This window comes from Oncorhynchus nerka, linkage group LG2 (assembly GCF_034236695.1).
Source record: "Oncorhynchus nerka isolate Pitt River linkage group LG2, Oner_Uvic_2.0, whole genome shotgun sequence".
NCBI lineage: Eukaryota > Metazoa > Chordata > Actinopteri > Salmoniformes > Salmonidae > Oncorhynchus > Oncorhynchus nerka.
The window spans coordinates 27089757-27115049 of NC_088397.1; the positions used below are offsets into that span (position 1 = coordinate 27089757).

A 25293-nucleotide genomic window follows, 5' to 3' on the forward strand; every position below is an offset into this window, starting at 1 on the left:
GACCGTGGATATTGGGGCCATGTCTTTGCAGATATAAGTTGGAACGGCAGCTGTTATCTCCTATCTTTGTGATTCTTTGCCATATGGTGTGCACTACTACTTTTTAGGTCTCATCCGTAAACTTTCTCCATACTGTTTCACATGACTCTTGCGTAAGTGGTAAAAGGTTAGTGGTGTTTGGGCCTGTCGTCGGGACCGGCCTGCGGCATATTTAGCTGCGGACGGTTTTCTAGTCCGTGTCAGACTTTTCATACCAAAACCACGTCCATGCGACCGAAGTAGCCCCTCTTTTAGCTACGAGCTCCATGTTTGTTTGTGATGCAAATCTACACAAAGTGTCGTCCAATTGACGAAAACTTTGCTGTAAAGTGTGATTTGCGACACAACGAAATAAACAATAGAGCATAATATGAAACGATAGACGTTTTTTTCTATAGTCACGCGATATATATCGTCATATCACCCAGCCCTAGACAGAACCATGTAGGCTAGTCAACAGAAAACACCCGAGTAAACCTTTTGGATGCTTTAAAAAGTTTTTTTCAAGCCAAAATAAACTAAACGGAGAACAAACATGTCCACGCTGACCCTGTTTAAAAAGAGAAATCATCCAAGTTTTACTGCCAGGGCTCCAAGTACAAAGAAGGATGTAAAAAGTCAGTGGGTGCTTGGCCAAACCCCCCCCCCCCATCTCTTTCCTCTCCATCCTCCCCTTCTCGCTTTCCCCGATTGCCCCTAAGTGTTAGTCTTTGATCTGGAGGAGCTGCCCACAACTTGTGACGCACAGAGCGTTATTGGCTCTGTAGTACCTCATGCTCCCTGTAACGGTCCTTCCTCAGTCTAACTCTCCCCTCCGACACGGAGGCAGGCAGAACTCATAAACACAGTACTCATAAACACACACAGTACTCATAAACACAGTGTCCGGAGGTTGAGGATGTTGGAAAACCGAATGCAAGATGGCACAGCAGAGGTGTGGAGTGATAAGGATTGTAGGGAGGATTAACGCTACTCTTGTGGTGTGCTTTCTGGCACCAGGTGACTGCCCGTAGCTTCACCCAAGCGGGTGCTTCATGTAGGTAATAGTGAAGGAGCAGCTAGCCTAGACCTACTCCGGAGTCCATGAACTGAAACGGCTGAGCTCAAACTTCATTCGAGTCACACAGAGGGGAGGGGCAGCGAGACACCTTGATGACACAGGCGTGCTTTGCTCGCTCCTCCCCCTTATGACCACTTCCCTCCGATGACCGCTCAAGCCATGAGCTTTCCTGACCCTCTCATGACCTTCCACCTCATGAATGATGTTGTTTTCCTAAACTGATTGTCTTTTATTGTTGCTTTAAAGTGCTGTGAGATTATTTTAATGAATAGCACTTTAAAAAGTTTAATAAATAATGTATTATTATTATTAAAATAAACAGAGCCTTGCACAGTCAATGATATTCACCCTCAGTGGCAGAGCTCTCTCTCTCCCTCCACAGTGTGTGAATCTGACCCCAGTACCACCAGAATGTCATTAAAATAACTCTGTCAAAGCTGCTGCTGCAGATGCATTTTTATGACTAAAACAGGCCTGTTTTGGAAGCGTTTTTCTTTGGAGGGGGGGGGGGTACATAAATGATTGATCACATAATATTGATGTGGTTCTTGAGACGTTCCATCTTTTCTCCAGGCATTGTAAATATTCTATGCAGATTGCAGAACTATGTTTCTGTGGAACACTCCGGACAAGGTATAAATATATGTTGGCCCATGAAAAGTGAACTAGCCAGTTAGAATTATTAATGCATCGTACTTGAGACAAACAAATGAATTCAAACAAAATCCTTCAAACATTTTCTTGAAAGCCGACATTTTACCTCCGTGCTTATCGACTTCGTCCAAAGCGCCTTAAGTCGTCTTCTGCTCAGTTTAACAGGGACAGTACTACCGCTACCCTTCATGATGATAAAGTCCCACCATTACTACTCTCGGTTATGCAGATGACTGCAGTAGTCCACCACATTAAAACCAGGCTCCTGCAAGATAGGGGAGAGCAATAGGTGTGCTCCTTCCACACAAAATAGGAAAGCACACATACCATGAACATGTGCACACGTTGATTAAAAAGTGTCTCCTTAACTCGTCAACACTGAACACAAAGTGTCTCTCTCTCTCTCTCTCTCTCTCTCAGCAGCATGTGCTTCCAGTGCTCCCTCTCTTCCCCTAAACCTCTAGGCCGACGTCTGGTTGCAGTTAGCGCTCACAAAAATGACCCGCTACAGTAGCAGCTAGCTGAGCACCTGTCAAAACAACTGGGCCTCCTCCTGATGGCTTTGACTACAGGCTCTCATTCATTCCTTCTCTACTGTAGTCGAGCAATTCACTCACCTGGGACACGGACCTAGTTCCAATTCTAAGCCACAGACCTTGAATGGCCCACTCCTCGGGGAAAAAAGGAGAACTCGTACGCACCCGGTTGGCCCCTGCTTTAAAGGGGATATGTATTCTGTCCTTGCATGTACACCGATAAGCTAGTGGTCGGTACTCCTTTTAATGTCAGCGTATTTCCCTACGACTCAATGCATCTGCATGTTTAATCCACACTGACACCATTAAAAGTAGACCAGACCCCGGCCAGATCATTACTGTACCTACAGACAGTTGAGATTGCAGATCGTGACTATCAGGGAGACGCATGGCCGCGGGCAGCCAGGGACACAATGAAACACTCCAGAGCGTTCACTTGTTGTGAACATACATCCGTTCACAAGCAAGGACCGGGGGAGCAGGCAGTCATTAGCCTGAGAGAGACTGGCACGGATACAGCAGTATTCTTCTCAGGCCCATCACAATAAATCCCTAGCCTAGCCCTGAGCGAAAAGAGAAGAGACGGGCTGTTGTGCAAGAAAACAAGCATCTCCCGTGAGATTATACAGCAGGCATGTGTGTGCGCTGTCAGCAGATCCAGAGCTTCACACAACATCTTTTAAAATGCAGCTGTTCTCCCAAAACATGACAGAACACCCAAGTGGCAGAAGCTAGGCCAATTGTAACTGTTCCCAGAAGCTGGGCCAATTGTAACTGTTCCCAGAAGCTAGGCCAATTGTAACTGTTCCCAGAAGCTGGGCCAATTCTAACTGTTCCCAGAAGCTGGGCCAATTCTAACTGTTCCCAGAAGCTGGGCCAATTCTAACTGTTCCCAGAAGCTGGGCAAATTCTAACTGTTCCCAGAAGCTGGGCCAATTCTAACTGTTCCCAGAAGCTGGGCCAATTCTAACTGTTCCCAGAAGCTAGGCCAATTCTAACTGTTCCCAGAAGCTGGGCCAATTCTAACTGTTCCCAGAAGCTAGGCCAATTCTAACTGTTCCCAGAAGCTAGGCCAATTCTAACTGTTCCCAGAAGCTGGGCCAATTCTAACTGCTCCCAGAAGCTGGGCCAATTCTAACTGTTCCCAGAAGCTAGGCCAATTCTAACTGTTCCCAGAAGCTAGGCCAATTCTAACTGTTCCCAGAAGCTAGGCCAATTCTAACTGTTCTCTCCTTATCTTGTGATTCTGCAACAGATCTGAATCTCATTAGAATGCTATTATGCTATTAGCTCCATTTGAGCAATTACTGATTGTTAATTGGTAGTCATTGGTTTAATCTTGCAATCCAACTACTATGCAGAAACAGACAGACAGAAGACACATACCGTCTTTCTACACCCATAGAATGGGGCTCCTGAGAGGCGCAGCGGTCTAAGGCACTGCATCTCAGTGCAAGAGGCGTCACTACAGGTTCGAACCCAGGCTGAATCACATCCGGTCGTGATTGGGAGTCCCAAAAGGCGGCGCACAATTGGCTCAGCGTCGTCCGGTTTTGGTCGGGGTAGGCCGTCATTGTAAATAAGAATTTGCTCTTAATTGACCTACCTAGTTAAAAAAGGTTTATATTTAAAAAATGTAAGAGAACATTCCAGCATTACTTTTCTCATTACTTAATATAGGAGAAAGAGAGAGGTTTTTCTGAACTACCAGGTTCATTCCTCAATCTCATTAAAGGATAGAGCTCAAAATGTAGGCCTCTGCTCTGCCCCTCTCAGATTCAGCATTACCTCCTCCTTCCTTTTCAATTACTGTAGATTCTGCCCCAGAGAGTGAGCCATGTTTATCCTGGCCAAGGATGTCATTTTGGATTTCTTTTAAAATGACAAGTTTTTGGTCATTTTTCCCTCTCTGTCTTTTTCTCTCTGCCTCTTTCTAACACTCTCCCACACACAATGTCTGTTCTGGAAGAGGTTGTGTCGTCCAAGTGAATAAGAGCCCATTTGTTGCCTGCAACTTGGAAAAGCCATATTCTTGACAAAAAAGTAGCCTGTGTGAGATATCACTTTTAATCCAAGACAATAGGCTACACAAGGCTAAACACTACAAACTTCTGAATCGGTTTCTGTCTGTCCAGTTTGCTCGGTGTTCCTAATATGACTCGTGTCACACTGTCGCCCAAGAGCCACATAGGGAGGTTATGGGGAGATGAAGAGGTAGTCCCTACTCTGTGCCGTTAGCAAGACAAGTCACAGCTGTAACGTTCTGTTCTGCAAGAATTTACAATGATGTTTGTCCCCTCAAGCTAACATCTCACTGCTCAATATCACACAACCCCGCACAATATAAACGTATTTCCCAATGTTTCTCCTCACTAGTCGAACAATAGGTCCAGGCTGATGTGGAATGTTCCAAAAACAGGGAGAGAGAATAGAGAGAGAGAGAGAGAGTACAGATAATTGGAGGCAGAAGAGGCAGCCTGACAAAGGGAGCAGAATTAAGTGATATACAAGCCGGAGGACACACAACTAACACACGTTAGCTACTTATTACAGAGAGGAACGTAAACAGTGATAATTAAATTATCCCATCGGCTGACAGGGCCAGGGGAATTCTCAACAGTTAAACAGTTGCTCTCAGCTTATAAAAGTCAATTAAACTCAAGATAATCCATTCCAATTACTCTGATTTTACTTTTTTAATTTTTGATATTTTAAGCATAGCCTAATACATTCAGGAGTTTTGTAGTAGCCAATCATAAGCGAAATCAGGAGTTTTCATCAAAGAGATCACACGGTCATTGATTGTTAGTCAAAGAGGACAATATTTGCATTAGCATAGTGCTAGTGGTTTAGGCTCCTTCTGTAGTCAGTATGGACCAGGGAGCTGCTGCTACTGCTGCTACTGCTGCTACTGCTGCTACTGCTGCTGCTACTGCTGCTGCTGCTGCTGAGTGGGAGGCAGTGGGAGGAGTATACACATCGCGGCCCTCACGGTACCCACACAGTGACGGCCCGGTTTGTACATCTGCATCAGAGAGTAAACTAGAGTGCAGGAAGAGTCACAGCACAGAGAGAGTGTGGGGGGGGGGCTGGTCCAGCTACATCTGTTGATCTGGCCTTGGCCCACAGTGGGTGAGGGACGAGTGTGTGTGTCTGTGTGGCTGCCAACTTACCATCTAGGTTCTAATCATCCGACTAGGCTCTCTGACAACACGCACGGTCACAGGTGGAGAGACGGACTACTCTCCTGAATTCTGAAATAGACGACGGAGCTCAACGCCCCACTAACGGTGGACTGACTGGCACACGCACCCTCCTACGCTCACACTGTGTAAGCAAGGAACGGTGTCATCTTCGGCCATCCTTTTGCCTGCCCGCTTGGATATTTTGGAGCAGCCAAATATCCCTGCTATGCACAACTTGCTCCAGACATATGCTTTATCTGATCTAGGGCCTATAGTGATTTAACTGCTGACTGATCGTCAAGCCCCGTTAGAGCAATAAGACAACCACAAGCACAGGCATCCACTGGGCCTTTAAGTGTTGTCAGTTACACAGTCAAGGGTGACAGGTTCCCGAACTAAAAGACATGAAACAATGAATCCTTGGTAATTCTGTTGGACGTGCAACAGCATGGATGAATGGTGGATGGGTGAGAGAGAGAGAGAGAGAGATGGAAGGAGAGAGAAAGGAGAGCGCAAGAGAAAAAAGACGAGAGCGAGGGAAAGAGAGAAAGCTTTTAAAAAGCCTTATCAGAGCGAGGATGCACACGGTAATTGCGTTCCACTTGATTTGCTCAGAGGGGCCTGGTGACACCCACACCTCAGAGTGAACCCATCCCGTGGACTAGCTGGCTGCTGCGTTAAAGAGAGAATAAAACCTGTCTTTATGCTAATCTCCGCTATCGGTCTCTGCCAAGCAAACTGGAGAGCTGAGGGTTTCAAATGAGACCACATTCAATCAACACATAGTCCATATTTAGACTGGGCCTTTCGCTCTCGTGTGATCTCCAGCTTCCTCAACAGGTCTAGCAGAGAGCGATGATGAGATAGCGAAGCCACCAGAAACGGAAAGTTGTGGGATCCATCATGTTCACAGAACGGCTCTTTCCAACAGACAAGAACTGATGACATCGGCTACCGCTCAGACATGGAGATGAAATATACATGATAGCATGACTGAACAGGCCTATCACATCAGATCAGCAGTCTGGAGAGAATGGGAGGGAAGAGGGACGAGATCCATGACCTAAACAGGAAGGAGGAGGGGTCAAAGGTTACCACAACAGCTGGAGACTGTGCCTTAGGGAGCCTCAGGGGCCAAGAAATGTCCCTCGCTCTCCCATAGTATAGTCACGATACAGAAAGTACAGGCTCCCTAGGCCTCTCTGGAGACTATCACTGGCTATTGGAGCAGCATCGACACCTGGACATGCATATTGATATCATATTACCATAGGCCTACATGCTAACTAAACCATACGGTTCACGGAAGAGGCCTGGGAACCTGTACTTCCTGTTTCGTGACTGGGTCCATACATGTTCAAAAGAAGAGATAGAACGAGGATCGGAACCGGAAGGAAGAGCTCCACCGTCTCTCTTTGCAAGTCTATTGACCAAATGTCCCCTCCACTTTCAGAATTCACCTTCGAAATCGTGATTTGTCCAAAGCACCGGAAGTAATACTGCTCGTTACCTCACACATCCGGTTGTATCATGACAGATCTACGGTACCATTTATGTTTACGTAGTCTGTCCACAAGAGATTATGAGAGCAATTAAGGCAGGTGTATGTCAAAATGTCTGACTACCCCCTCTGTCTCAGCAAGGGTTACAATGGGGTCGGAAACTTTCCGGTAAATTTCCTGAATTTTTAAGCCAGTGAATTTTGGGATTTTTCCTAAATTCATCAAAAACAGTTGGCTTATAATAGTGAACCTTATTTGTTTGATACACATAAGACAATTCTAGGTCTTGTGGCATATTTTGGTTATACTATCCCCAAGTCAATGAAAATGCAACCCTCTGCATGCACAGTGCAGTCTTCCATCACATGTGCAGCAGATTCTCAAGATCTTGCACACTAACGAGATGCTATTGAGACCACACTACTACACTGTCTGAGCCAAGGACTACATGCTTTCTGGTAAGTTTTGATTATAATACTGGGTGGGGTGAATATATTTTATACGACATATTCAATTTTTTATTAACTAGTAAATAGTAACCTATGGCAAAGTGTGTTTAAATCATTTCTAACTTGTTAACCATTTCTGCTAGTTAGTTTTTTCTACCATGTGGGTTTTAGCTTCCTTGAGCCTGCTAATTGAGGATCGTTAAGTTACCTGTTCCCATACAGGTTTCATTTAAAAACATTTATCTTACAAATTAGTTGTTTAATCTAACTGCTTAACTATTTATCAGTACATGGAATTGTATTTGTATTTTATTTTTTACTCATCTTCACAGGAAAATGCCACGGGCACTATCTGATGTGTGGAGACATTTCACTGCAGCTGATGTAGAAGGAAAAGCTGTGTACATTTGCAAATACTGTGCCAAATCATATGTGAAGAATGCAACAAAGATGCAGAATCATCTGGCCAAGTGCATAAAGTTCCCTCAGCGCTCACAACAAGCAACCTTTGACAAAAGTCCCTCTACTTCTATTCGAGGTGAAAATGATGAATCAGACACCTTATTGATAGCAACAGCTCATGGTCCTCCTGGAATCAGAAGTTATTTTGACTCAATGGAGGAACGTAGTCAGAGAAATGCTGATGAATGTCTTGCTCGAGCTGTGTATGCAACTGGTTCACCTCTGATGCTCACAGGCAAAGTGTATTGGAAGACATTTCTGAATGTTCTTCGCTCAGCATACACTCCTCCAACCAGACATGCTTTATCTACTAAAAAAGCAGACTGTATTGCAATAATCTCTGATGGGTGGTCGAATGTTCGTGGGCAAGGAATAATTAACTACATCATCTCCGCCCCTCAACCAGTAATCTACAAGAGCACAGACACAAGGGACAACAGAAACACCGGTCTCTACATTGCAGATGAGCTGAAGGCAGTCATCAATGACCTTGAACCACAGAAGGTATTTGCACTGGTGACAGACAATGCTGCAAACATAAAGGCTGCTTGGTCTAAAGTGGAGGAGTCCTACCCTCACATCACGCACACTAGCTATGCTACATTGATTCTGCTCCCCAAGGACATCATGTCACTGAAAACAATGGATACACTCTACAAGAGAGCCAAGGAAATGGTTAGGTATATGACGGGGCATCAAGTTATAGCAGCAATCTACCTCACCAAGCAAAGTGAGAAGAATAAGAGCACCACATTGAAGCTGCCCAGCAACACCTGTTGGGGTGGTGTTGTCATCATGTTTGACAGTCTCTCCAAGATATGGCCATATCACAGTCTGCTGATATGGACAGCCCCATCAAGAGGATCCTCCTGGATGATGTATTTTGGGAGAGAGTGGTAAGCAGCCTGAAACCTATAGCAGTAGCCATTGCACGGATTGAGGGAGACAATGCCATCCTGTCTGATGTTCAGACTTTGCTTGCAGATGTAAGAAAATAAATCCGTACTGACCTGCCCACTTCACTGTTGCTCCAAGCAGAGGAAACTGCAGTTCTGAAATACATCAAAAGCATGAAGACTTCTGCCTGAAGCCTGAGGAAGTACACTTCCAAGCAAGGGCTTTGGGATGGAGAGCAATATGGCAGTTGTGCCAACATATCTCATCAGCCACCTGGTGGAAGGGTCTTTGTGGCTCTTTCCCCTGTTGCCTCCATCATCCTCCAATTCCCACCAACATCAGCCGCTTCAGAATGCAACTGGTCCTTGTTTGGGAACACACACACCAAAGCACGCAACAGGCTGACCAATACAAGGGTTGAAAAATTGGTGGCCATCCAGGCAAATTTGAGGATCTTTGAGCCTGACAACAAACCATCCTCTACAAGGTTGGAAAATGACAGTGAAGATGAGTCCTCAGAGTCTGATGTTCAAGAGGTGGACATTGAGGAGGTCCAGGGAGAAGACATGGAAGCCTGAGAGGAAGACAACCAAAGCTTTAGTTTCTAGACTATCATTTCACAGATGTTTGTTGAGAACATTTTTTGGGAGATGCAATGATCATTGGATCATTCAATATTCCCTTTCTTTTGTTGTTCTGTGAAATCATCCCATGTGAAGAGTCAACTAATTTATTTAAAGTTCAATTCGTAACTAAATAGTTTTTTTAATTTAAATTGGAACGATTTAATCATTTGCAATTATGTCTACTTATGACAAGGTAAAAGGTTTATGTTTCTGTCTCCATATAATATGGTGACTATATCCAATGCAAAAAAACATCTACATTTAAATGGTATTAATATTAATTTGCATATATTTCAGTTAATTCCCATATATTCCAGTTAATTCCCAAGGAAAGTTTCCACCTCTGAATATTCCCCAAAATGTGCAACCCTAGTCTCAGCTACACCCTCCACTTCACCTCGTCATCCTAAATGTCCTAAACTGCCCCTTCAGTCTCCACTTTCCTCAAATTGGATTTCCAGTGCAGTCTCTGGCTCCAGATCATGGTCTGCATACTGAGAGCTTTAGAAGGACCTTTAGGCAGTGTGGCAATGTTCACGTCTACTGTTGGAGCACATACTTTTAGTCTTATTGGATCTATAACACGTCTTATTTCCCCAGTGAGGAGAGAGCAAGACAGAACACTGCAACAGTCTGGTTCACCCCAAGGCTCTCATTCAGTAGCGAGGAGAGTCTAGGCCTGATATTCAGAAACAATGTTTCTTTGCACTCACTGTCTGGTGGGGGAAAGGGTTTGCAGGAAGCAGATACAAAGAGCAGAGAAAGTAGCCTCATTCAAAGAAAACCCATCTTTATTCTATGAAAAGAAGAACATGGAGACTGAACGGCAAAGCGGACAAAACAACTCAGGGCCTGCCCAGAAAGTGCAAGGGAGCAAGATCCTGCCCTTCTGAATTGAAGAGCCTGCCCTTCTTAGAAACCAGTGGGAAAAGACATATTGACCCGTCAACAACAGCAAGCTCTCTTACATAAACCAATCCTTTCCAATATATATATATTTTTTTACATAACCAACCTTTTGGAACCACTTCTCAGTTCAAATGTGGTCCTGACTCCTGTTCAGCCTGTCCACGGCTTGTGCCGTATCCCTCCCCGCTAGCTGGTAAAAATAGCACTGTAACATGCTCCCGTTGGGAAAGAGCTGCTAGGAATGGAGGTTTGAGTGGATAGATAGTGGAGAGAGTGAGAGAGAGATAGGGAAAGAGGGTAAGAGGAGAGAGAGAGGGAAAGGGAGAGAGAGAGACAACTCTAGAACATTCTAGAGAGAATAATCACTCCACAGTTAGACTCAGAGGCAGGCTCTGCCTCACCCTACCCTGCTGCCTCTGTTGACAGTGAGGCATGGTGGCACACAAACAGAAACATAACTAAGTATTTAGTTTTAGCCTCCGACAGTAGACCAAAATGTAATCTTGATGTCTGTTCGATTTAGCTTCTTCCATGGCCAAAATAACACAGTTATATTATTGTTCTATCACACTGTTTACACGGAACCCAAACCGTCTGCGTGCGTGGGCCATCGTGCGCTATCGTGCATAAATGTATTTTGTCCCCCTACACCAAACGCGATCATTACACGCAGGTTAAAATATCAAAACAAACTCTGAACCAATGACATTAATTTGGGGACAGGTTGAAAAGCATTAAACATGTAGCTTGCACTTGCTAGCTAATTTGTCCTATTTAGCTAGCTTGCTGTTGCTAGCTAATTTGTCCTTGGATATAAACATTGAGTTGTTATTTGACCTCCGACAGTTAATCCACACATAAAAAGGTCAACTGAATCGTTTCTAGTCATCTCTCCTCCTTCCAGGCTTTTTCATCTTTGAACTTATATGGTGATTGGCATCTACACTTTCATAGTGTTACCACGACAACCGGCAAAACATTTCATCTTTCAATTACCCACGTGGGTATAACCAATGAGGAGATGGCACGTGGGTACCTGCTTCTATAAACCAATGAGGAGATGGGAGAGACAGGAGTTGCAGGGTGATCTGCGTCAGAAATAGGAATGACTTCTATTTTAACCCTTGGCAACGCAGACGCTCGCGCGAGCAGTGTGGGTGCAATAATTGAACAATATAGATTCCTAAATGTATTTTGCAACGCTCGCGCACGCGACGCGAGCGGTGTAGTCAGGGTATTAGTGTCATGAGCACAGTAGGCTATTAGAGCCATCAGGTAACATACCTACAGAACAATGTCCCCAGTTTAATTTTCACAGCAAGCATCCCATCTGCTCAACACTGGATGAGCAGTTCCATGAGGCATTCTGACATTCCGGTAAAGGTCACATACTCATGACTCATCATGATTGAATGGATAGTTTATGAGGTCAAGCGCAGGTCACGACGTAGGCCTATTCTAATGACAAGCCTGCTGCAAAGTATTTTTTTCTCAGTCCATAGTCACAAAACAACCATCTAAAAGTAGTGTGTGCTGTCAGGTGCTGCATCTGAAAAGTGAATTTGCCATCCCCGTGGTTCAAACTTCGGACGAGCATTGAGACAGTAATCGAAAGATTGCTGGTTTGAATCCCAGAGCGGACTAGGTAAAACAAAACAAAGATTCAATGTGCCCTTGAGCAAGGCACTTAACCCTAATTGCTTCTGTAAGTCGCTCTGGTTAAGATTGTCTGCTAGATAATTAAAACGTCAAATGTAAGGGTAGTCCTATTCTACTTGTTGAATAGGACTACCCAATGACTGCAAAATCTCTGAATAACTTTGAGCAAAAGGGCTTTTAAGTGGCGATAAAAGTAATTACGATGCGTGATATTAGTGTATTAGCCTAAACCTGAGTTGGCGGCTGCTATGAAGGGTAGCTAGCAAGATTATGCTTTTCAGATCCTTTAAACTCATTCAAAATGTCACAGCAGTGGAATCTAACATCTCATCTCCACAGCAGTTAGCCTAAAACAAGCTCAGAAAGGGCTTGTTTTAAAAGACATTATGAAAGTCCACATGAATCTGTGCAATTCACCACCATAGCAGGAAGCTGTGGATGCCTCGGCTGGACGGAGGTTGTTTTGGTGATAACCAGGACCTGTCTAACGTTTCCTGGAAGAGGAATCCCTCATTTGACCGTACACAGCGGGCAGTTTGTAGTTAAAGCCCCTGTACTCTCTAGCATTCATCAAATGAACCTGAACTGAAAGAACTGGAGCTCGAAGCATCTCTGTTGCCAGCATACTGGGTTAGCAGAGACTGTGGCCGTCTGACTCTGACAGGCATCTTCAGGTTTTCATTGATCTCTCCCGTGATTGAAATTTGCGTGTTTCAAACCCTGATTTACTTGAGGTAACAAAATAGATGTTGGGGAATTCGTCTTGGCCCCAATTCCTGAAAAACTCTATAGTCATTCTTCCAGGTACGAACTAAGATGTTGAGATTTGAAGTGAAGTGATTGTTGTGGAAATCTGGCATCCACTGCACATCCTAAGACTGTTGTGATAGCAACCGCCTCCAAACTGGTGTTAAAATCTGTCATTCTGAGCTGAGGTGCTGAGAAAGCAGACAGTGAGAAACTGTGAAATCTATATTCCAGAGGAAAAGTGGGACAAAGCAGGTAAAAAGACATACTCATGAAATATTCAAATATCTCACATTGGTGGAGTCGGCGGAGCCGTTACTATACGCCTAGAGACAGAACAGAAGCAGACGCCGTACGTCTCAGAGAATCACAGATGGGAAAATCATCCATTTCACAAACATACCGGTGGAAGATAGAACAGATGGAGAATTTTCAAATTACTTCTTATCCAAACACAACAACTGACATTTCCACCACCACATGAAAGGAGAGGAAACAGTGCAAGCTAGCAACAAGGTTCCCAGAGACACTGTAACCTACCCATGAGCCATCTTCTAGTGAAAATCTTTTATTAGCTCAGACCAATTAAGGAATAATGCTTCCGAGGTCAGCACATCTTAATGAGATCAACTGCCAAACGCGACAACTTTTGGGTAACTGTCAGATTTTGTTAGACATCTCTACAGGGGCTGTTTCTCCTTCTCTCCCTTCGCCTTTCTCCCTCTCAATCTCTCCCTCCCTCCCGGGTTTCACTTTGTCCCATTTAGCATCGACAGCCAGAGTCACAAGTGACAAAGGTGTTCTGTGACAATGATTATGATCTGGTGACACCAGGCTCTGCTTCACTGATAGAATTGCTCTTTGACCTCGGAAGTGTAAAATCCCTACTCTGACAGACCCTCTCTGACACGCACACTCAACACAACAGACAAATGTCTCGGCATTATACTGTGCTCCTGTTGCAGTTCACATTACCACGGTAGAGTAATCTCACTGTCATCCAGCCTGTTGTGAGGCCTGCTCTAGTCTAGGTCAACACAAAGAAATGTACAAACTGGAAACTGCATGGGGTGTGTGTCTATTATCTGCATACGGCTTACTTAGTCATACACACTAGTCTACGTTGTTAGGCTACATAACATCCTCTTTCACGTTGACTCTGATTCACTGGAGAGTCAATGTTGTAGATTCCCTTTTCTCTTGGAATCTGCTCCCCTTGAAAAAGGAACAACCATTTCTTGTATGTTGAAAGGTTCCCTCTCCTGTTCTGTTTTTCCCCTCTGGATGAGTCTCTGTCTTGGCAAACCTGAACACGCAACGCTGTGGCCCTGTGGGACGCGGGAATGACATCATTATGTAGCCGGCGCCTGAAACAGAGGTACTATGATGTGTCAGAGTTCGGTAATGACTACCAATCTCAGAGCTCTGGGGTGGAGGAACACTGTCTGTCTTCAGGCTTAAACAGGGCAGACCAAAGATGCAGTTGCAAACGCGTACACACACACGCTGCAATTAGGCTATCTTATTTAAGCTACAGACGCCTTCACAATCCAAAAAGTGGCCTCCCCTTGACAGCCCTTTGGTCTGCCTACGCACTACAGCCCATGGATTTCTTGACTGGCTTTGACCAGAAGCCAAGGTAATCCAACGTCTGCCTTTTTGACATCTGTCTACAAGCAGAAACTCCCCGGTAGGACCCTTTCACACGATAAGAAACAGCAACAGTGGTGAGGATTTCTTCCCCAGCACAATGTTCTCTTCCGGCAAGCAGCCCTCGAGATCACAAGCATCCCAAGGCTTTAGGCCTATGTTTCAAACCCAGTTGTATTCACGTACACCAACACATGCACCGTCTATGCTTGCCCGCTTCAACTCCAAAATGGAGAATGCTCAAATAGCACCTTCACTCGAGAAGCGAGACTCCAACTCTAGCCCTGATACTGGAAATATTCCTGGCTACTGGAACTGTGTCAAAAACTCACTCGGTAAAGTATCCTCGTAACAAATTAGCAACACTGCTCCTCGCCAACTAGTGTCATGTTTTACAGCTACCCTAAAAGTTAGCGCACTACCAAGTTCCCACAGACAGAATCAAAGACTGGTTCAAATGGTGTTCTGAAATATAGTAGAGAGATACAGGAAGTTGAACTCCTTCCTCTAGTAAGAAGTGTTAGAGAATATTGTTGTAGGGCAGCCCCCGCAGTGACTCTTCTGATTAACACTCTATGCAAAAAGCTATTATCATCTTCTCAGGAATTCAGCCTCCTCTGTGTTGATCTCACCAACTCCCATTGTCACACCTCTGAGAAGCTGAGTTTCTGTTGGTATTACATCGTGTAGGTCTGATATCTGATTGGAGGTTAACTTCACAGTATGTGAAGATGTTATAAAAGGTCTTAGATTCATTGTCTCATTCTATTTTTTGTTCATGACCTGCTGAGATTCAGTGCCTTGTAATGCTTTGTAACTTAAGCTTTATGCCATGTATAATGTATTGTTCACTTTTACAACGTAATTAAATACACTTAGAAAAGCATAATACTTGCACATGGTCTACATAGCACCTTGCATATTGCTAAATAATCTTTATGGAGTCAGATATACTTTTTAATAGATTCATTGCATGTGAGGTATATACACAATATAGCATATGCGCACACATATCAAATATTACCACACTACATTCTCCAAGGTGAAGGACAAGTGGAGAGGGAGGAACGAGATACAATATAAAGACCAGGCGAAGTGACATAAGGTCCGGTAACTAGTGTTATACTGCAAGCCACGTATATGAACCCCTTTGCAATGGAGAAAAGATAGAGCAAGTGGCGCCACACAGAAGTATCCTACTGCTGCCAGGGGCACTAGCAGTTCCGCATCCAAATCGGCAAGACATATGCTCCCAACGTGAGGGTCCGGGAAGTGCGTCAGCCCTCACTACCAAACAGAGCGGATCATTGTGCCTCCCCTGCCCATGCCTCCTCATGTTCAGAGGTTACAGCATGCTACTGGGATAATCTTTCATGTGACGAAAGAAACCATGTTTGAGTGCACTAGTATGATCAAATGCCCTGTGCATAATCTATACTACCATTGGGTTCGTTCTGGGTCATACTGACCAGGATGTGGCTCAGCCCGATTTTTTTCTTGGATTCACTGGTTGCATCCCAAATGGCACCCTATTCCCTATATAGTGCAGACGCTGAGCATTAAGGTTATGTTACAGCTCTGTCTCAGTAACCGCTGGCACAGGAGTTTGCTTTTATGTGCTGGATAACATTTACCTCGTGTAAAAGGAAAGTCAAAGTTTCCTCCAATACTTTTAAAGTACCATTACCCAAACTCATTCTTGTTCATGGCATCGATGATTCACTGCACAGCGATTAAATATTAAAAGGCTACTTTTTCCACGTCGACCTCTAATAATAAAAAAAGACTTATTCCAGACATCCATCAACATCACTCTCCTTCTCGTTCTGCTTCACCCAACTGTTGGGGAAATAAAGCAGAGTAGAGGGAGACCTTCTTATCGATAATGGCCTGCCTGATTGTGCTGTGAGCTGGCTTGGATTGGTCAAGGACTTTGCACTACACAACATTTGCAAGCCAGTTGAGTGTAATTGCTTTGCTACAACTATGTAGCTAATGAAGTTCTAACAATATTTCTCTTGGGAGTTGGAACCAGTCCATTTTGTGAAACATGCCGTCTGCTGTAGCCTGTTAAGTTGACACATTGTGAACTAGCTGAACACTTAACTGGACTGTGTGCTAATATCACAGTCAAGAGGCAGCTAACGTCATTCGAGAGGAGGCGTTTTACAGGCAATTACAACGCTCTGCAGAGAGACATTTCAAACCTGGAGCTTGGATATTATTTTTGGCCATGCAGGTTCACTTTGGGATACGGTAGAAACACATAACTCTGCAGTACTACAAAGGTTAAATTCATTCCCAGATTTCATTTTCACAGTTTAAAGCGATAATTCAGGATTTTGGCAATCTCCTTCCCCAGAGTCCGATGAACTAGTTGATATAATTTTTATGTCTCTGTGTCCAGTATGAAGGAAGTTAGACGTAGTGTCGCGAGCTATTTCTAACTAGCATTAGCACAATGACTGTAAGTCTATGGGTATTTTCCACTAGTTAGCAATTGTGCTAGCACTAGTTAGCAATTGTGCTAGCACTAGTTAGCAATTGTGTTAGCACTAGTTAGCAATTGTGCTAGCACTAGTTAGCAATTGTGCTAGCACTAGTTAGCAATTGTGCTAGCACTAGTTAGCAACTTCCTTCAAACCACACACAAAGACAAAAATGATGGACTCTGGGGAAGTACATAAAGGGCCCCATTTCCAAAATCCCAAAGTATCCATCTAAGAGTCATATATTATTTATGTTAAAAAATACTATGATTGACCAAGATTAACCATAATAATTTCATGCTTCCTCTAGCCTACATTCATAGGTCTGGATGCCAATGCATGTTATTCAACAACTAGTCAGTCTACATCCAAAGACTCATTCTCTCTATTTATAGTTTAGACTGCTATTTTGATTTGCTTTTAATAGCAGTGTGAGAACTGAAGCAAAACCGTTGGAATGCATTTGAGAGTCAAATTATGTTACCAGTGACATTTTGCACCACCCTATGTGGTACATAACTAATTCATGACTTATTGGACTTCAATTATCCATTGTAGCAGACTGATGAAAATAGTATGTCTGTGAAGGATATTACTATTCTCTAAGTTAGTCCTGCGCAGGTAGAGGAAATAATTTGCAGTGAGAAAAACAGAGAGTGAATTTCTGGTTTCTCTAGCACAGGTGCAGAAGATTCCTTGGCTGCGTTTACACAGGGAGCCCTATTCTGATATATTTTTTTCACTTAGCCTTTTGACCAATCAGATCAGATCTTGCCTGCATCTAGCTGATCTAGGGTGTAATCAATAGTCCAACAGTTGCAAACAAGAGTTTCTATTGGACAAATTCAGGTATGTTTATCCCTGTTTCATTTCATTTAAGAAATGTTTTTCAACAGAATCGTCAGACTGAATACACCCCTGATCACACGTAAACACAGTTCACTTTTATAGCAGCCACGTTGTATTCCTCTCACCTTTTCCCTTCCCTTGTGGACTTCAATGCCGAACACATCAGCTGTAAATGACCAGGCGAAAAAACCTTTACAAGCCAAACCATATCATAACCTCTACACACAGCCTACATCGTTGTCACCATATTAGCTAAAATAACGTCATAGTCAAGATACCTAACATGTTAGCAAACCCGCTACAATCATGAAGTAACGTTACAGTGTAGTCAGTAAGCAGTTCAGAAAAACAGTTTAGTAATAAATTAGTAAAACCAAAAGCTGTTGGATAGTCATAGCCAGCTAGCTAACATAGTATCCCTCTGTTTGAGCCGGGTGTTTGAGTAGGCCAGGGGTGGGCAATTCTAATCCTTGAGGGCCTGATTGTTGTCAGTTTTGCCCCAGCCCGAGCTAACACACCGTACTCCAATAATCACCTAATCATGATCTTCATTTTAGCACGCAATTTGATTAATCAGCTGTGTTTGCTAGGGATAGCGAAAAAGTTTGACACCAATCAGGCGCACAAGGACTGGAGTTGCCTAAACTAGCTAGCTAGTTGCATTTATTTAGCTAAGTAAGTGAAAGTGAGAAAAAAAATACAAAATATAGCTTTCCTTCATTTTTTTTACAAATTAATTTGTTCAAAACTGTTCACATTTTATGCACTGCAGTGCTAGATAGTTGTAGCTTATGATTTCATTCTCTGATCCTTTGATGGGTGATGATGGGTTGGAGGACATCCTCCGTAAGTTGTTATAATTACCGTGTAAGTCTATGGAAGCGGGTGAGAATGAGCTGCCTAGGTTTTGTATTGAAGTCAATGTACCCAGAGGAGGACAGAAGCTAGCTGTCCTCCAGCTACACCATGGTGCTATCCTACAGAGTTGTTTTAAAAATATATATATATTTCACTAAGCAAGTCCGTTAAGAACCAATTCTTATTTTCATTGACGGCCTAGGAACAGTGGGTTAACCGCCTTGTTCAGGGGCAGAATGACAGATGTGTACCTTATCAGCACAGGGTTTCAATCTTGCAACCTTCCGGTTACTAGTCCACCGCAAGGCCACCTGCCGCCCCCAGAGTGCTGTTGAGGCTACTGTAGACATTCATTTCAAAACAGTGTGTTTAATCAATTATTTGGTGACGTGACTATATTTACAATTTTATCTAAAAATGATAACTTTTAATGTTTTACTATTTTAATGAAATTCACTGGAGGAGGATGGTCCTTCCCTTCCTCCTCTGAGGAGCCTCCAGTGGTTTAGGTGTGGCCAAAGAAAATGTAGGCCTAAGATCTGAAGGTGTTCATTGCACGAAAAGGTTTGAGTCCCATCTTGCGTACACCTCTTGGGCTTGCAAGCCTACACCCTCTGACATAGAGAGAATAATGGTTGCATCTTCTTCATCGCCACAGTTTTTCAGGTTGTTACAGTTGAGCAAAAACAGGTACACCACACCTTATCATAGCCATCAAAAAACCTCACTATCACCTCACTATGAGAAAACAACAGAAACAGATAGGCAGAATGTATTATATTTTATATATTGGGTTTGTAAATCAACAACTACACAGGGCATGTATGAGCACGTTTTTACAGAGAATAAAAAAATAACGCTTATTGCAAATAGGCCTACATGTTGCTCACCAAGACTGTCTAACCACAGTATGTAAACAAATGTACCACGAAGGAAAATCGAAGCGGAGTGATTATTCAAGAGATATAATGTTAAAGTTTGAAACATAACTAATACAATGTTTCAAAGAATATTAGGAAAAGCGCAAACACCCATCTCTGTCGTAGCCTACCAAGCGGCAATGGGCTATTGTATTGTACTGCCATTGACAAAGCCACCGAGGAGACAGAAAACCGCATGGACAAACACAACAATACTATTCTACTTTCTCGGCGCCGAATCCACGAGCATTATTCTGACTGCTGTATTTTAGCATCTAAAAAATAACAATCTGAATCCGCTCGTAACGGTGTCATTAACCAAAATCCACAAATGCCAGTTATTACCAACCGCACCTCCCGTCAAGCAAGCAACCATAACTTTGCGCTCAGTTCGTCAGCAGTGTTCTTACCTTGGTGGTTTCTCCAGTTGAATCTGATTATCAGCTCGGGAATTTGCAAAAATAGTCTTCGATATTCACTTTCGAGGTCTAAAAGTTGACGTTTAAAAACCAATACGATTGGTTATCTTTTTTTTCTTCTTTTTTTCAACTCGCTGGGTTGCTCGTCTCCTCCTCTACCTCCAGCTCAACCAACTGCCTTGAAATGTGACGTCACGCTTGCCAAAAGCAGTGGGTAGGGAGCACAGAGCACAACACAATTATTGTACATACATTACATCACATTTGCATTGTCTTGTATAATGTATATCCCTCTCAACAGAGCAATTCATGACTCTTTGTGACTGATTATCACACTTCACACAAACGATTATCGTCACATGAATAATGACTATTTTCCTCCAGATGTGAGGGAGTAGTGGTACATAATGCCATCCACACACCACACAAACATCATGAATGCTACTGCTCAGTGCTCTAACTCTCTCTCTCCCTCAGCAGTGACCTGCTCTGTGAGGCTCCTCTGACTGAGTGCTGGCGTGTTTGTCAATGCCTGTCTGCCGTTGCTGTGGCCCCCCTGATGAGAGATGCAGTTAGACGTATTGCCACAGCATCAGCCACAGAGCTAACTGGATATTGGATAAATAGACAGGCAGGACCTTCAATATCATGTGAAGGACACCATCATGTTCTCTCCCTGGATTTCTCCCAAATGGCACTCTATTCCCTACACAGAGCACTACTTTTGACTAGAGCCTATAGGGCTCTGGTCAAAGGTAGTGCACTATGTACGGAATAGGGTGCCATTTGGAACACTCCTCTCCTCTCTCTGACAGGTCAGGCCCTGCTGTGAAGGAGCCAATAAGGAGAGCTGGTGGTGTGAAACAGTAGCTATGCTGACACAGTACCAGTCAATATTGTAATATATGGTTATGTGGGTGTTTGGAATGAGTCATTTTATTGTATTGGCTGAGGGACGATTCTGTACTCTTTCTGGATTTAAAGGAATGGGACTGGTGTAAGAGAAGAATGGTGAGAACTTGCATGCTAGACCCAGCTTACGCCAATCCAATGCTTTTTTTTTTTATCCATGAGGGGGAGAGAAGGGTAAGTAAATAGGGAATTGTAATTCAGCAACTTGTCCATCCATAACATACACATCATAATGAACAGCCAATATGAATAATTCATGTCTCTCGTATGACTCATAGATTAAAAATGTAAGGGTCAAGAAGATCACTGGCTCGCACATAACCACTGAAACCAAATCCCTGTTTTAAAACATGGCATTACAAATGGCAGAGTACTACACTGTTGAAATATGTTCCAAGTAAAGGGTATGTAAGGCTTTGTAAGATTGGCCTAAGCATGGGCTAAAGAGTTTCCACCATATTTCTTACCCCAGCTCATTCCTTTTAAATTGAAACAATCTCAGGAATCCCAAGGATAGTATCTGTTAGGTTAGAATAGAGAGAAGTCTATACACCCGTTTTCCCCAACAGCACTCTATTTATTCCCTGTACAGTGTACAGTAAGTAGGCCTGTATTTTTCCTTGAACATCTGCCTCCCCTGCTGTTCAAACCTGAAAACTACAAGCAGTTAACAAGAAGAAAAAAAACAGTATTCACTTCATCCAGATTTAATCTTGAGGAATCAACAAAAATGCATAACATTGTCTTATAAAAAAAAGGATTGAAAGACTTAAAAGAATAAAGGATTTATTTAAATACGTTGTGCAAATGGTAGTAGTTTGGGTCCTTTTATGTAACTCTGCAAAATCAATGTCAGGAACCTGTGAATGAATGCTGAGAATCCTCCATCCCAGACCTCACCAGTGAAGCATATCGTTCATAGTGTGCCTTTGTGTTGTGTGGGAGCACATACAAATGCAACAGGGTCCACTTTTACTGATGGTAGATGAGAAACTGAAGAAGTGTGTCATTGCTGTCAGGAGGACTGAGCCAGTTTCAATCTGCTCTCTGTAGCTGGTGCTTCGATTATCTCCCCAGACATAAATTCCTCCTGGTTAATAGAGAAATAGATTAGGCATCATAAACACAATAGTTACAATATCAGAGAAAGAGAAAAAATATATTCAAGGACAAAGGTGGGGCCATCAATACACTAGTCTCGCGAGGCCTCCTAATTCTCGTTTAGTCTCGTTGACTCGATCAGAACGTGAGACACCGAGGCTACCTAAACACGAACCTTGTCGTAGATTACTTTAACAATGAGCGAGCAGCTCGGACACGTCGCTACTTCTTCACCATTTTCCAAATCCTCCTGCAAGTAGAGATATTAAGTACAACCATCACAGGCTAGTTGGCACAACGTGACTCGCAGGGGATCTCCTCACGCGGTACTTACTTTGGTTATGGCAAATCTGTCGCCACATGGGCAGGGAAAATAGTATGTCTCTTCATCCTCGTCATATTCAAAGTCCTCGATCTCAACTTCGTCGTGATAGACCGACATTATTAGAGTAAAATAATTTAATTCGTACCCAGCTAGCTAGCTAGTTGATTACATTACTCTGTTAAGCGAAAGTGTGACGTACCATCTCTGCGCAGTCGCACATCATGTCGTCATTAAAAGTAATGCCAAATATGACCATCAGGGGGTACCATAGAGTTCTGAATCCTCAACTGAGGACAGCATTGTTGGCATGGTCATTTACACCTTCGCAATTACAGATGGTTATGCTCTTACAGTGTATTCGGAAAGTATTCAGACCCCTTGACTTTTTCACATTTTGTTACGTTACAGCCTTATTCTAAAATGGATCAAATGAAATGTTTTCCTCATCAATCCACACAATACCCCATACTGACAGTGAAAACCGTTTTTAGAAATGTTTGCAAATGTATTTGAAAATAAAAAACAGAAATGCCTTATTTACATAAGTATTCAGACTCTTTGCTTTGATGCTTGAAATTGAGCTCGGGTGCATCCTGTTTCCATTGATCATCCTTGGATGTTTCTACAATTTGATTGGAGTCCACCTGTGGTAAATTCAATTGATTGGACATGATTTGGAAAAGCACACACCTGTTCTGCCTGCTGCTATGGAACCCTGACCTGTTCACCGGATGTGCTACCTTTCCCAGACCTGTGTTTTCAACTCTCTAGAGACAGCAGGAGCGGTAGAGATACTCTTAATGATCGGCTATGAAAAGCCAACTGACATGTACTCCTGAGGTGCAGACTTGCTGCACCCTTGACAACTACTGTGATTATTATTATTTGACCATGCTGGTCATTTATGAACATTTGAACATCTTGGCCATGTTCTGTTATAATCTCCACCCGGCACAGCCAGAAGAGGACTGGCCACCCCTCATAGCCTGGTTCCTCTCTAGGTTTCTTCCTAGGTTTTGTCCTTTCTAGGGAGTTTTTCATAGTCCCCGTGCTTCTACACCTGCATTGCTTGCTGTTTGCGGTTTTAGGCTGAGTTTCTGTACAGCACTATGAGATATCAGCTGATGTAAGAAGGGCTATGTAAATACATTTGATTTGATTTGATTTTTTAAGGTCCCACGGTTGACAGTACATGTCAGAGCAAAAAACTAGCCATGAGGTTAAAGGAATTGTCCGTAGAGCTCTGAGACAGGATTGGGTCGAGGCACAGATCTGGAGAAGGGAATCAAAACATTGCAGCATTGAAGGTCCTGAAGAACACAGTGGCCTCCATCATTCTTAAATGGAAGAAGTTGGGAACCACCAAGATTCTTCCAAGAGCCCGGCCAAACTGAGTAATCGGGGGAGAAGGGCCTTGGTCAGGGAGGTGACCAAGAACCCGATGGTCATTCTGACAGACCTCCAGAGTTCCTCTGTGGAGATGGGAGAAACTTCCAGAAGGGCAACCATCTCTGCAGTACTCCACCAATCATAACTTTATGATAGAGTGGCCAGATGGAAGCCAGTCCTAAGTAAAAGGCACATGACAGCTCACTTGTAGTTTGCCTAAAGGCACCTAAAGACTCTCAAACCATGAGAAACAAGATTCTCTGGTCTGATGAAACCAAGATTTAACTCTTTGGTCTGAATGCCAAGTGTCATGTCTGGAGGAAACCTGGCACCATCCCTACGGTGATCATGGTGGTGGCAGTATCATGCTGTGAGGATGTTTTTCAGCGGCAGGGACTGGGAGACTAGTCAGGATCGAGGGAAAGATGAACAGAGAAGTACAGAGCGATCCTTGATGAAAACCTGCTCCAGAGAGCTCAGGATCTCAGACTGGGGCGAAGGTTCACCTTCCAACAGGAAAACAACCCTAAGCACACATCCAAGACAATGCAGGAGTGGCTTCGGGACAAGTCTCTGAATGTCCTTGAGTGGCCCAACCAGAGCCAGGACATGAACTCGATCGAACATCTCTGGAGAGACCTGAAAATAGTTGTGCAGTGACGCTCCCCATCCAACCTTACAGAGCTTGAAAGGTTCTTAACAAAGTACAGAGTAAAGGGTCTGAATACTTATGTAAATGTGATATTGTTTTTTTTATGAAAAAATGTGCAAACATTTCTACACCTGTTTTTGCCATGTCATTATGGGGGTATTGAGTGTTTTTTTTATTTTTTTTATTTCACCTTTATTTAACTAGGTAGGCCAGTTGAGAACAGGTTCTCATTTACAACTGCGACCTGGCCAAGATAAAGCAAAGCAGTGCGACACAAACAACAACACAGTTACACATGGAATTAACAAACGTACAGTCAATAACACAATAGAAAAATCTATATACAGAGTGTGAAAATGAGGTAAGATTAGGGAGGTAAGGCAAGAAATAGGCCGTAGTGGCTAAGTAATTTAGCAATTAAACAATGGTGTGATAGATGTGCAGAAGATGAATGTGCAAATAGAGATACTGGGGTGCAAAGGAGCAACAACAACAAAAAATAACAATATGGGGATGAGGTAGTTGGATGGGCTATTTACAGATGGACTATGTACAGGTGCAATGATCTGTGAGCTGCTCTGACAGCTGATGCTTAAAGTTAGTGGGAGAGATATGAGTCTCCAGCTTCAGTTATTTTTGCAATTCATTCCAGTCATTGGCAGCAGAGAACTGTCAGGAAAGGCGGCCAAAGGAGGAATTGGCTTTGGGGGTGACCAGTGAAATATACCTGCTAGAGCGCGTGCTACGGGTGGGTGCTGCTATGGTGAGAAGTGAGCTGAGATAAGGTGGGGCTTTACATAGCAAAGACTTATAGATGACCTGGAGCCAGTGGGTTTGGCGACGAATATGAAGCGAGGGCCAGCCAACGAGAGCATACAGGTCGCAGCGGTGGGTAGTATATGGGGCTTTGATGACAAAACAGAGGGCACTGTGATAGACTGCATCCGATTTTCTGAGTAGAGTGTTGGAGGCTATTTTGTAAATGACATCGGCAAAGTCAAGGA

General features: G+C 43.4%; 2 protein-coding genes across 3 annotated transcripts in view; both read right to left on the reverse strand.

Moving 5' to 3' along the window:
- LOC115133221 (cytoplasmic protein NCK2-like) overlaps positions 1-20273 on the reverse strand; it is a 54254-nt gene extending 33981 nt beyond the window's left edge. The window contains exon 1 of one of the 2 annotated variants that reach the window (XM_029666221.2): positions 19902-20273. The gene's annotated coding sequence lies outside the window, so the exon portion shown is untranslated. Of the gene's footprint in view, positions 1-10425; positions 10528-19901 lie in introns of those variants that run through there. The other variant, XM_065025262.1, reaches the window with a different exon arrangement.
- A 1240-nt stretch (positions 20274-21513) lies between these two features.
- Positions 21514-22474, reverse strand: LOC115145151 (diphthamide biosynthesis protein 3-like). The gene is made up of 3 exons (XM_029686463.2): positions 22258-22474; positions 22099-22173; positions 21514-21912 (listed from the first exon to the last, which is right to left on the reverse strand). Exons 1-3 carry the CDS (start codon positions 22363-22365, stop codon positions 21838-21840), a joined length of 258 nt encoding a protein of 85 aa, XP_029542323.1. The 5' UTR covers positions 22366-22474; the 3' UTR covers positions 21514-21837.
- Positions 22475-25293: the final 2819 nt, after the last annotated feature.